Source organism: Tachypleus tridentatus, chromosome 7 (genome assembly GCF_004210375.1).
Source record: "Tachypleus tridentatus isolate NWPU-2018 chromosome 7, ASM421037v1, whole genome shotgun sequence".
Taxonomy (NCBI): Eukaryota; Metazoa; Arthropoda; class Merostomata; order Xiphosura; family Limulidae; genus Tachypleus; species Tachypleus tridentatus.
The window spans coordinates 41,250,219-41,264,498 of NC_134831.1; the positions used below are offsets into that span (position 1 = coordinate 41,250,219).

The 14,280-nt window shown below is 31.0% G+C and overlaps 1 protein-coding gene across 1 annotated transcript in view; it reads left to right on the forward strand.

Annotated features, from left to right (window-relative positions):
* The window catches only part of LOC143257662 (nucleolar complex protein 4 homolog), a 33,029-nt gene that overhangs the window by 17,012 nt on the left and 1,737 nt on the right, over positions 1-14,280 (forward strand). Inside the window, exons 6-11 of the mRNA XM_076516704.1 lie at positions 190-283; positions 5,408-5,487; positions 5,809-5,920; positions 8,717-8,777; positions 9,283-9,393; positions 10,505-10,668. Of these exons, the coding sequence (XP_076372819.1) occupies positions 190-283; positions 5,408-5,487; positions 5,809-5,920; positions 8,717-8,777; positions 9,283-9,393; positions 10,505-10,668 (622 nt within the window). The remainder of the gene's footprint in view (positions 1-189; positions 284-5,407; positions 5,488-5,808; positions 5,921-8,716; positions 8,778-9,282; positions 9,394-10,504; positions 10,669-14,280) is intronic.

The window sequence follows — 14,280 nt, forward strand, 5'->3', positions numbered from 1 at the left end:
GCATAACAACAATCAAACAAATTATTTCTTCTCTTTTTAATCAGCTTGTTACCTGAAAGTAGTAAGTGCAGATTGGTTACCATTTTTAACCAGTGATCAAGTAATATCTTGAGCTTGTTGAGTAGTACAGAATGTTTCTTCTTTTCTTTTATATTTACAGGGCCTGAATGATTTCTTTCTGTATAACCTTTTGCATTGATGTCTCAAATTATTCTTCCAAAAAAGCTATCTAAAAAGGTTGAAGCAGAAACAAGACTGGTAAATAACTTGATTCAATCAGAAAGTAAGTGTAATTGATTTATTTGTTCAGTTGTTAAGCCTTAAGCAATCTCCAGTCATGTGGTTTGTATCATTTCATATTACATGTGTGTATTTCTCAGTCTAGGTAAATTACTTGCACACCTGATGATGAAAAAAACTTTCTTTGTTTCCCATTCACCTCATCTCTAAAATGTGTAATAGGTTACACCAACCTTACCTCGGGTCATTCAGTGTCTTTCATTGCAGACAATTTCTTCATCTATAATTTATTATACAGTTTTACTTTTACAGTTCAAAATGAGAAGTAACTTAAAAGAATATTTACAGAAAGCTACAAAAATTCTTAAACTTGTGTGTGTGTTTGTGTTTTTACTGTTACATGACAATCTAATTCTTGCTCTTTTCAGTCATATTCAAACTTTCTTTATAGCTGTTTTCAAAGCTTTGTTTTCTTAGGAAATAAACCATTTGATGTTGCACCATGGAGTTTCAATATAAGAATGCATAAAAACTAAGGGAAAGGCTTGAAAATCAAGAAATGGATAATATGTTTTCAAAAGGTGATAGATTCTTAATAGGGTGAGCGGCAAAATTTTGAGTAAAATCAGGAAGAGGTTTCTTTTGTTTAAAGTCGTAACTGTGCATAAGTGATAATATGAACTTTTTTCTTCATGAATTACACTAGATAAGCTTCAGAAGATTTTGATTTTAAAATACATATTTGAGATAAGATTGTTGAGATTTATTAGAATTAGCACGTAAAATGGGCTTTAAAATTTTTTGTCTCAAAAAACTTTATCACTATGAAGATCTAGAATAAATCCTGTCTTCACAGTAATTTAAAATTAAGTTACTTTTTGAATCCTAAACTTTGCATCATACCCACAGTTCAACTGCATCATTCAACATTTAGAAGAGAAAATCAGACTTATTCATTATCAGTCAGCTGTGCACTATTTATGATGATTATTATTGACTTAAGTGTTGTATCTATAACTACACAATCACTTGTTTATGCTTTGTAACCCAGCCATGTGAAAAAAGAATAATAAATTGTATTTATTAGAAAACAAGTACTTAGCCAAAGTAAAAACCTAGTATTTTTTTATGTTTAAGTTGCATAAATGTAATGTCAAACAAACTAAATATTATAATAACATCAAATTATTTTGTAATATAAAAGTTTTGATACTTATAACTTTATCTTATAAAGTCTGAAAACCATTATGGAATGAATAAGAATAAAACTATAAAAGAATTATTCAAATAATATTGTATAATATAATTGTGTTAACATGTAACAACAATGTTCTTACCTTTTACATAATTGCTGCAGATGTTTCATTTTCACAGTGATGGTATATACTTACCACATACCTCATGATCATTGTAGTACAACTGTGTCTCACACATAGATTATCATGCAACAGTCCTCCACCAATAGGAATGTGATACACCTTCCTGATGCACATGACTTCCTTTATTCAATTTTACCTAATTATCATTTCATGTTAGGCAGTGCAATAATCAAGACATTTTTAGGTTGTGCTCTTTTCACGCTTTTTTCTTTTTCTTTAATTCATATGAAGTGTAAGTATTATTTCTTTCAATACAGTTTATTTTGTACTTTTAAATAATAACTTACTTTAGTTGTTCTTATTTTTTGGAATTATCATTACATGATGAATTCCAAAGTTCATGTCACCACTTCAGTGATTTTACCACCTACTTCCAGCACAATTATACAAGCTTCAGGTCAGGGGATCTCAAATGAGTAATTATCGGCTTTAATTTATTGAGAGGTTGATCGTTATATAAACCTGTCAATCATTTTCATAATGATGACAAAGATTTTGATAGTCTCTTTTTTTCACCTAGTTATGCCATGCCTTCTCAAGCCTCTTTTGTGGAATCTGCCACATCTGTCTCAGATTGTTTTAAATGTGGTTTTTCAAGTGTGTTCCGCTTTATTTGTTTCTCCAGATTCTTATAATTCTGATGCTTATTATATGAAATCTCCTCCTCACAGTATTTTGTTTTCCCTCCTTCTGGTGTCAGGGTTCATGCTGAGCAGTTTGTTTCTCAGTTGCAAGAGGGTACTAAAAGGCATCACTTTGATGGCTTTTGGATCATTTTGTGTTGGCTAACTTTCAGGTATATTACCCTTTTCTTGATTCTCAGTAATTAGAATCATTTTTGCTAATATGGGGGATGACCCTAACAATCATATCCATTTGTCCCACACTCAGTTTTCCTGCCTTTGTGTTACCATTTTGGCTTTCTTATGGTACTTTTCCACCATTCACTTATCTCTTGATGGATTCTGAGGGATATCTTCTCCCATTCTAAATCTGTGTTGATATGATTGTCCTTTTTAGCTGTCTTGTTCTAGGTTCATTTACTGTACACCTTTTTTCAGGAAGTGAAGATGAATACTTTTTTCCAATGATCCATTTTGGGGGAGATTTCTGAGACTTTGAAACCTGTGAGTCAACATTTGACCCTATTTATCTTTGGTTGCTTGTTTGTCTCATTCTGAGCCCTTGCAATCCCATATTACTGTTCCACATCCTGCACTCTTCTTGTTCTTACTACTAGGAGTTCCACCATTTATTGAGTTTCTTGATGCAGATTTTTTGTTACCAGCAGTTGTGATGACTATCATTTGGATTCTTCTCCAGTAGGAAATTGTTTGGCCAATTTTGTACCATTTCATGTTTATCCTCCCCCTTACTCTCAACCTTTTGTTGTGTCCCTTTCAGATTCTAAACTTCCTCATCAAACAATCCTTTCATGTGTGGTTCTTCACTGATGTGCTCTGCCTCTGTTTGAACCTTTGTCCTCCTGTTCTTTGTTTTACTTGTCTCTTAAGACTTATTTCCTCTGCTTGTGGGTGTCTTATATATTTGCCATCAATATTTCATGCACACTGTACCATTCCACATATGTTCTCTTTTATCTGGATCAATCTTTCCCTCCCTAAACTTCAGTGACTCGCAAAGGAAATTCTTTCTTCTTGCTGATTTCCCTTTTTTCCATCTCCCACCTTTATTCCAAGTCAGATCCAAACAGATATTTATGTCCTATATGTGTTCTTTATTGTTACATTAACTTCACAACTCTCTTCCATGTTCTCATTCTTGCCTTTTCTTTCCCTGACAGCCTTCCTCTGTTTGTGACCTTACTCTATTCACTCTTACAAATTGGGTTTGGCTTTTGATTTGATTGGCTCATTCATCCTTGTCTCCTTTTTCCCAAAATCTGTACCAGGTGTCATTGCATCAGATCAAGCACCTTATCTTTTTTGTGGCATCTCACTTCCATTGTGCATTGGAAGAAATTATTCATTTACGCATGTGGACTACACCATACACCATATACAAATTGGGTTTGGGTTTTGATTTGATTGGCTCATTCATCCTTGTCTCCTTTTTCCCAAAATCTGTACCAGGTGTCATTGCATCAGATCAAGCACCTTATCTTTTTTGTGGCATCTCACTTCCATTGTGCATTGGAAGAAATTATTCATTTACGCATGTGGACTACACCATATACGTTCATCTCCCACTATCTTCATTGGGTGTTAGTTTCTTCTTTGTCAGGTTACCATCTTCCACCTGTCACCATCCTTCAATCTTTTGTGAGGCTGTGACTGGGTAAGGTATCTTCTGTATATACATTTATTTCTGTGTTGCCTGTCCGAATATGTTTAACATATCTCAAAGTTGCAATGTACAGTAAGGATGAAATCACAAAATACAATATGTCTATGGCCAGTAATGCACATTGTTAAGATGGGGGATTCCACAAGATCCCTAGTAGGCTTTGCTTCATTAAATACTTATTCCAGATCATTCTAACACATGCTCTAACATGGATAAAGCAGAAGGGGATAGCTGACCATCCTTTCAGTCTAATTAACTGAATAAATCATTGGCTGTTTGCTTTTCAAAATAGGATTTTCATGGTCACCCATTGCATTGTCACCAGTATTGTTGTTCCCCTGAACTCTCCATCATGGTTTATCCCCTTTGGTTTTTAGTAGAGTATGAGAGATCTTGCCACTTTCTAGATCCATGCTCTGTGAGATGAACCATGAATCTACCCTTTTTCTGCCCATGTATGCAACTCCTCTTACCACACTAGATGAAGAATACACTCTGTACAAAAGTGACAGTATCCCATGTGTGATCCTTCACTTTGGGGATCACAATTCTGTGGTGTTCTTGGGATGCTTTTGAAGGATGCTTATTTCTATCCCTCTGCCTGTTCAATGTGGCATTGTAATTACATATATGAGAAGAGGTGATGTGTCCTATTGGAAGTCATAATTTTCCTATACTGAAAATATATTTCCATTGAGTCCTTATCTCTCTCACACTTCTACTGAAAACTGGTGGTTCTTTTTCTGCCTGAACTTGCAAGTGATAGTTCAGTAAAATATGTTAGAGGGAGACACTTGCATCAAGACAGTGTGTCGCACTAGTATTGATGGATTGTTGTCATGTGATTATTTGCATGCCAGGTGCAGTTGAATTATGATAATTGTGAGGAATGTGGGAAGACAAGGCTTGTGGCATGTGAAAAAAAATTGTACATGTAGAGGGCAACACTAAACAAGAATAGCTTTTCATTTGAAAGGAAGTGAGTGTCTATTCAATATAGGAAAATTATAACTTGAAAAATAATTAAAACTAGGTGAAAATAGTAAGATTAATATAATGGTAACATTATGAAGTTGACCATAAAGTCACAAAATTACTACATCCTCTTTATTTTTTCTTTCTTTCAAAAATATTTTTGCAAAATAAAAATCTTAACTTTGAAAGTTGTTATAAGAAAAAATTAGTTTCCCTAATCATTGATCATTCAAAGTCCTGTAAACTTTCATCCTTCAAATTATGAAGTTTTGTACACTTTGGAATTAGTGGTAATAAATTTGTTCTTATTTTCAAATTTTTCTTCCATTCATCATTAATTATAGTTGAACTTCACTAGCTGTGGCTTTAATGTTGAAAGGTTGTATACAATGTCAGATCTAAACCAACCCACATAAAGTACATTGTTCACTGTAGATTTAAAAAAGTCTGTTTAAGAAGAATTTCAATAAACCATTTTGACATTTTTTATGATCTGTATCTTGCAGGTAGGCCATCATTTGTCTTGCACCACATCACAACAAGCAAGAAGTTTTCATCTTTATGGTTGGAATTTCTTAAGTGCAAGGTGATTGTTTTTTCTTTGTGTTCATGTAAATGAACATTTGATGGACTTCAGTGAATATTTTAGATTCTTAAGGTTGATAAAAATAAGTTTTAATTAAAGATTATGTTTAAGTTATGTGTGTTTTTTAGAAATAAAATGTTTATATACAATTGTATTTCTTTAACATTTGAATGGTAATAAATTCAAAATTTTTCTGTATTTTCTGTGAGAGAAGTAGTTTATCTCAAAAGGCTGCTTGGACATACTTTCATCATAAATGTTTTTGAGTATCATTAATCTGTTTCCTAAGCCTTTTTTCTTTATTTTCTTGCATATTTTCAGTTGCCTCTAGGGTTGTACAAGAAGGTTCTATTGATACTTCCTGAACATGTGCTTCCACATTTACAGAATCCCCTTTTATTAACTGATTTCCTGGTAGATTCATATAATGTAGGTAAGTGGTGAATTTGAGACTCATCCTAGTCCAGGTATCCCCCCCTTACAATTATTAATAACTTTTCCATGAAGAGTTAATAAAACTTATTGATAAAAATTAGAATAATGATAATTAGTTTTGATTATGAATGACAGGCAAACCATAAAAAGCTTGAATAACTTCTCAGTCATTAGTTTGGCATCGTTGCTACTAGCAACATTTTTTGTCCACATCCCAAAAACATCTAATGAAGTCAGACCTGCTTAGCAAAGTGGTAGGTACTGAAACAGAATTTTTGCATGTAAACTTTTATGTACCATGCCTGTTACATTTGGACATTGTTTTTATATATATTTTTTGAAGAATTCATGGGAAAGTTAAATACTGTAACAGGACATACATGCCAACTGAGACAAAATATCCAGACCTCTATTTGTTTTGGAACATGTGTGTATATTAAAATTGGTGAACTTTGTGAGAGATTGTGAAATGTTGTTCAATAGTGTCTTCTTATAAATCTTAAGTTTGATGGGAGCTTTTCAGTCATTTCACTTTTTGATTCTTGCAATTAATGTAGTAAATATTTTATTTACTAAATCTGTATATTATAGTAATGGACATTGTGAATAATCAAGTTATAAAAAACATTTTTAATGATAAGATGTTACTTCAGTTAATATCACATAATCAGTTAATCAGAAGCTTTAATAACTTCTTGGTCATTAGTTTAGCATCACTGCTGTTTCAGATTATTTATCTCTCTTGCTATTGGCCTGGTCTAATTAGTCAAGTTCATGACACCAAATTGATCTCTATAGTTTTGTACTGTAATACATTTTGCTTGCTTCCAGTAATTATTAAGAATCATTTGTAGACAAAAATCAGAATTGTTAATGAAGTATTTTTAGGAAAAATTTATCCATAAATATAGGAGTCAAAGTGTTGACTCCTGAGTGAAAGGTGATTTTTGGGTTAAGATTAAAAATTCTTTATTCATCTGAAAAATCTCAGATTTCATTTTTGTAATCTCTAAAACCTCCTACATAAATTTCAAATATTTTTGTGTTTCAGAAAAATATGTATTTTGTCTGTAATTTTCTCTATCCTAACTCTAAACAATATTAGTCAATTTGATTGACCTCGTAACCACCAAAAAGGAAGAAATAATTGAAATTACTTTTTTCTTAATATTATTATTATTTATTTTATGTAATTTAACTTAGGAAGTTTCTTTTTTTTCATTTTAGTTACTTTTGTTATAATAAATAAAGAACACATGAAAAACAATTTATTTTTGCCATCAATGATACTTAACCCTTCTTTTTATTCTGGTGGTACAAGTGCACAAAATATTATTATTCAGTTAAATAATGCAACAAATAACAGAGAATAATCATATGCAAAAAACAAACAGTGTCCTGTAACTACCACAGTTTCTCTGGCTTTCTAACTGTGCAACAAGAGCCATTAAAATTTCAGCCAAGCTAATAAATGTGTTTCCCATGGGAATGTAGATTAAACTAGAAGTAAAATAGGCAATTCTCTGTACAGAAAACAACATAATATGTAATTTAATAAATTAAGACCTTCCCTTTCTATTGAGTGTAAATTATTTATTAAACATTACAAAGAACTATTAGTAATTTCTAAAACAGAAGATGTAACAAGAGGGGTGTGATTTTTCTGTTTTATTGTTTTATAATTAAGTAAGATTTAAGGCTATGAAAATAATGCTTTCCGTAAGTGATTGCAACATTATAATGAGTTATTTGTGTTTCATTTCTTACTTCTTGGAGGACTGGTAAATAAACTAGAGAAGAGGGAATGCCTCAAGAGAGTGTTGCAATTCTCCTACAAGGAGAAATTCAGGATTTTTTAAAATATTGTCTTATAAAATTAAGAACTAAAAACTCTTGTGCTATTAATATTTGGAGTACTTACTACATTTTTATGCTATATTAATTCATACACCGTGACAAGAAAATAGTTTAATTAAATATTAAATATCATTCAGTAAAACCTCATAGATGTGCAGAAAAAAATGCCTATAACAAAAGTGTTATTACTGTTATGGATCATTTGAAAAATTGTTTAAATCATCTGTCATGAAAATAATTCAAATTAGTGTTTTTGATTATCACTTATTTTATTACTCTGATGTTCAATTAATTGAAAATAATGATTATATCAATTGTCAAAAAATAATGGCCCGGCATGGCCAAGTGGTTAAGGCACTCAACTCATAATCTGAACGTTGTGGATTCGAATCCCCGACACACCAAACATGCTCGCCCTTTCAGCCTTGGGAGCATTATAATGTGATGGTCAATCCCACTATTCATTAGTAAAAGATTAGCCCAAGAGTTAGCAGTGGGTGGTGATGATTTTAGCTGCCTTCACTTTAGTTTTACACTGATATATTAGGGACAGCTAACATAGATAGCCCTCGTGTAGCTTTGTGCAAAATTCAAAACAAACCATAAAATAATAAACTAATTGAAATCAGTGTTCCTATTGTTACTCTTTTTGATTATTTTAGGATTGATTAATTAAATTTCATTATATTGATTTTCAGGAAAATAATCAAGTTAATGATTTTTCTGTCTTTGCTTATTTGTATGCATCCTGGTTTAAGGAATGCAATGATAATAAATTAATTGAATTTAATCAATTATTATGGTCATTGATTAGTCAATTGGCAAATACCTCTAATTATCCAACTGTAATTAGGTATTCTAAAGACCTTTAGGTAATTAAGAAAACTCAAAGTGATTAGCTATGAATAGACATTAATGAATGTGTCTCATTTTTTAGGTGGTGCTATAAGTTTGTTGGCACTCAACAGTTTATTTGTTCTCATTCAAAAGTACAACTTGTAAGTAAATTCCTGCACTTCATCTATTTAGTTATTCTGATATTCAACCTATTAGGCTAGTTGCAATATTTATTTAGTAAAAAAGAAATGTTTAAATCTGCAAAATGCAACTTATACTGTGCTGTTTGTGGTAAATACTTGTTACAAATTATGTAGCTGTTGTTCATTGCTGAACTATATGAATTATATCTGTCAACAAATGCAGGATATCTCACCACTGTGTTGAACTTGAGAGAGGTAATTTTGGTGTTGATAAAGACATGTAGGAGACTTTCAAGTTTCTTAACTGTATATAAAATTAGAGCTCATACAGTTTAGCTATGAGAAGTAATTATTCACCATTTGTAAACAATCATAAAAAAAAAAGGTGTGGCACTTTGAGTAAAAGCTTTACTGACATTGTAAAAAATTGTTACACAAACAAAAATACTAAGTAGCTTAATACACAAGTTTATTTTCTTTTAATATTCTTTATACAATTAATTATATTGTTTTCTTTTAATAGGGAATACCCAGACTTTTATGGGAAACTCTATGCTCTGTTTGAACCGGAGGTTTTCCATGTGAAATACAAATCTCGTTTCTTCTACCTTGCTGACTTATTTCTCTCTTCCACGTAAGACAGTTTTTTAATATTTTATTGTATATTTTGATTTACTAGTTCTGAATATATATTTAAACAGTGCTATCCAATTCTGAATTTTCTTGTATTGTTGTTGATAAATCCTTTTTTTCCTAATCATAGAAGATACTTGAGACAGAAAATACCAAATTATAAAATATTAGGAAAAACTCCTGTTTATGTGTTAATTATAATAAGTGCAAAGAAATGCATGAGGAATATCATAGTTTGAACTGATAGTTTAGTTTTGATTGGAATAACCTTAACAATGTCATAGAAAAGAAAGATCTTGATGTTTTGGTTCATCAGTCTCTTAAGTCACCCAAAAATTTGTTGTTGTTAGTGACAGGGCAAATAGGATTAGGTGTCTACAGAAATTTTGACTGCAGGTCTCAAAGAGGATATAATGTCAATGTATAGGTCATTGGTTTGGCCACATTTGAAGAATTGTATTCTGTTTGGGCTCCTTACTACATAAAGGACATTGAATTGTTGGAAAGGGTTTAGGGCTACTAGGATAATACCTGGGATACAAAGATTTTCATACGTGAAGAGGTTAAGATCTCTGAACTTGTCATTTTATTAAAAACAGAAGAGTTATAGGGGATCTGAATGAGGTGTTACAGATTGTTAAAGAAATAAATAATGTTGATACAACACCTTTTTTCATATTTAATGGTGAGTACAGTAGAATGAGGGGACACATTTATACATATTGGTTTTATTTTACTAACAGATGTTGTTGATGCAGTAAATTTCTGGGAGCTTACAGGAAAGCTCGATAAGTATTTGAATCATAAGGGCTGGCTTTGTGGTTTTCTTCTTTATAGCTGGCTGAAAAGGAATTATATATTATTTTACAACTGTAAGCTGAATTAAATTAGAATGATCTTACTAACCTTTAATGTTAAAGATTTTATTTATTTTATTATTGGTTTCAAACTACAGATTTTTAATTAACCTGTAAAAGGAACTTAAATACTTGTTAATAAGAAGTATGTGTTTTAGTAATAGTTCTAACACTTAACATTAGGTGGTGCTTTATATTTAGTATCACACTGTAGTATAAATGTTGTCCATTGATGTTTTGGTTTTGTTTCTCTAGACATCTTCCTGCCTACCTTGTAGCTGCATTCATCAAAAGATTGGCAAGGTTAGCCTTGAGTGCACCACCTCATGCTCTTTTAATGGTTATCCCATTCATTGGAAATTTATTATTAAGGCATCCTAACCTCAAGATTATGCTTAATAGAGAAAATGTTTCATGTGGTAAGAAAGTCTTTTAAGTAATTTATTATTAAGGCATTCTAATCTCAAGATTCTATTTAACCTTCATGCCACAAGCATCTTTTTTGTACGTTTTACAGAGTTACATTTTCAAAAATAATTTAAACGTGAGATTTTTTTATAGGTATCCTCTTTTCTCTAATTTATTTACTACTCTTCAGAGATGTACAAATTTTAGTGAAAGTTATTCATTATAATGTTTCAGTACTCATGCAAAGCATAATTTTTAAAGTCTTCAATCTTATTTGGCTACAGAGCCATAATGTAGAAAATCAGACCCCTCTTTCCACAATCACCTGTTACATCCTCTTTTTCTTTTTTTTAGAGTTAGAGTGAAAAATAACAGATGAAGTATAAAATGTTACTGATAAAAAAGAAATTGCAATTTATTTAGAAGGTTTTATGAATTATATAAATGAAATTTGAGATTGTTTAGATGAAGAAAAATAATTTTTGATCTTGACACAAAAATTACTTAGCACTGACAGCAGTCAAAACTTCAACTCTATACATTTATGGATAAATATTTAGTGAAAATACTTCACTAAAGAAGTCAGATTTTTTGTTTACAAATGACTTAATGATTACTGAAACTATGTTAGAAACAACAGTTATGACAGGTTTGTCTAATTAACTATTTATAAATCATTTGTTGTGTTATTTGGTTGTTTGGAACTGACGTCACATTACTTGAACCTTCTGAATGTTTCTCGTTGGTTTAAGCAAGTATTGTTACATCATAGCATCTCATGGTTTGTATAAAGATCTCAGTCTGGCACAATATATATATGTGTGTGTGTGTGCGTGCGTGTGACCAAGCTAGTTGAGCAATTAAGTAAAAAGTGAAGTTAGACTGCATAATTGTCAGTTTAGCAATTATAGCAATATCTAAAGTGAGTTTCAGAGATTATTTTGTAATAACAGTGGTAGAGGAAAATAATTTATCTTGTCAAAGGATATTATAAAGTAATTGAACCCACACTGTGTGGATATTGAGGAAAAGAGAGACAATTATTTGAAATTCTGAGTAGAACTGTGGTATCCAACAGTTATATTGATGATTTTAAAGAAAGTATCACATCCTTGTATTGTAACAACAGAGTAGAGGAGAATAACACAGCTCTGCACATTTAAATTTAATAAAAGTAGTTTGTGTTTTAATGATGAGCTTTACGTAATTTAGCTACAAAGATTCTGAAACTAATATTCATTTTTTTCAATAATGTAAGGATTTTTTATAAATTGGGAAAGAAGAACTTACTTAGAACAAATTTACTCCAAGTATAACAGAACATGTTTGGGGTCATTTATACAATCTCTTTTTGCTATCATAATTAACAAACATAATTGAAAAGAAAAAATAACACCAAAGTGCACTCAGAAACAAATATTATGCAGAAATACAAAAGTCATGCATTTTGTTAACCATTTATACACTAACCAGTGGTTGTCAACATTTTACGCATTAGAAAATGTGACCCTGTTTCAATGAATAGGATTCACTTGTGTAAAAATACATAACATTTTGTGAAAAATATTTACGTGATGGAGAAAAATGGATATCATATTTGGATTTCGCATAGAGAAATTAGTATGGAACATGTAAAAATGTCAAGACAATAAAACCATAGTAGGTCTGGTCTGTTTAATTTATGTTCTAAGTTAGGTAACAAAGCAGTTGAACCAGACTGTATGGTCTTTTGACATAAAAGATAATTATTTAAAGCTCTGGATACAATTGTAACAACCCATGGGGTAACAAATGAATTTATCACTGATCATACTGGGATAGTAGAGTAAGGAAGAATAATTTGTCTTGTCAGTTGGGTTCAAAAGTAGGTGAGCCAGCCTGGACAGACTCTTAACAAATAAATAGACAATTATTTGAAGCTCTAGATACAACTGTGATAATCATTAGGGTAATGAATTTTTTGTATATACATTTGACTTGTTTTTAATATATTAGTTTAAACAGGACTGTCTGTATGGAAACTTTGAAGGTCAGTTTTTAGGTTGGATCAGCTGAGCCTATAGTGAGAGTTAATAAAGAAAATGTTTCATGTAGTTAAAATGTTTTAAATATTTTATTATTAACCCTGTAGATATGAATATAGATCAAATATACATGCCACAATTTTTTTATAAAGGTGCATTCAAAATTTAATTAAACTTCTATGTTATTAGTGTACATCAATGAACCTAGTGTCAAAGTAGTCTGTAATTAAAATTTTAATACAAGTTTTAATTTTGTAATTTCAAAATGAAATATTTAAATCAATTCTCAGCATTCATGCAACACTTCTTTGGTCCAAACTGACCACCTTATAATTTCTTTCCACCTCTGTATTATTTTCTAAGTTTATAAAAGTTTACACATTTAAACATTAGATATCTCCAAGCAAAAGTAAAAAGTTATAGTATCAGCCCTTTTTCCTTTAATGAGTTGTCATAAACTGAAACTCACATGCACATGTTAACACATGCTGTCTCTGACATGTGCTATTAGATTATTTACAACCAATAGAAGAAAAAAAAATTTATTTACTGCTTTCCTTATGAGGTCAACCTATTCTCTTGAATGGTTTTGAATTATTCAGCTGAGACTTCCTACCACATAAATAAAATAATGTTGTGCACCTTTGGTTTAGTTACAAAACCAACTAGATAATAATAGTTTAAGGTTTGTTTGTTTGTTTGTTTTGTTTTTGGTGTGTGTTAATATTTTGTGTTCTAAGTTACATATTTAAAATAAATAAAAAATTAAGTGAAGTACTAAAAATACAGTTAACTTTCACTGAGACTGCAAGAACTAAAATCTTACAAGACCCTTCCTTATGTACTAAATTTCATGTGTGCTATGTATATTTTTTACCTGTGACTAAAAACTTAATGGTTAGATAAAAAAATGAGAAATTTTAAATACTTGCTGGTATAAGTAAATCTCACGAGTGCAACAAGCTGTAATTTCTCCATGCATGCTGGTAACTCAGTGCTGTGTTTACACAAAGCTTCCCCATTTTGATCATTTTCTTTAGTGGAACCAAAGTTTCAGTCAATATGAATGACAAGGAGGATTGAATTCTTTTACCTTTGGCTCTAAGAATAACTAGTGTGTATTTGTCTGTAACATTATTTATGCATTCTAGAAAGAAAAGTTATTTAGATTCCTTCTTTCATTGTGACCTGGAAAATTTTTATTTGCACTAACTTCTTCCAATATACCAACATATCTAACAAAATTTGCTGGCTTTAAAATTGTTATTACAACATTATAGTTACAGTATTTTTTTTTCTCTGAAATTTGTGTAATCCAAGAAAGATGTGAGAGGGCATCACCTGATTATCAATCAACAGCTCAGTGCTGATTGGCCAATGAATTTAAGACTGGCAACATGGCTTATCTAATCCCAAGACCTATCATGATAAACTAATAAATACATGACCGAGCAAGAGAGAATTTACTGTAGACAATCATATGTCAACAACATGGTGAATGCAAGTCTATTCAGTGTATTAATGTTCAAAAATGTTCCAGTGGATTGAGGGTCAGGATAAAAAATAAATTAGTTCCAACTGGAAACTTATCCATATAGA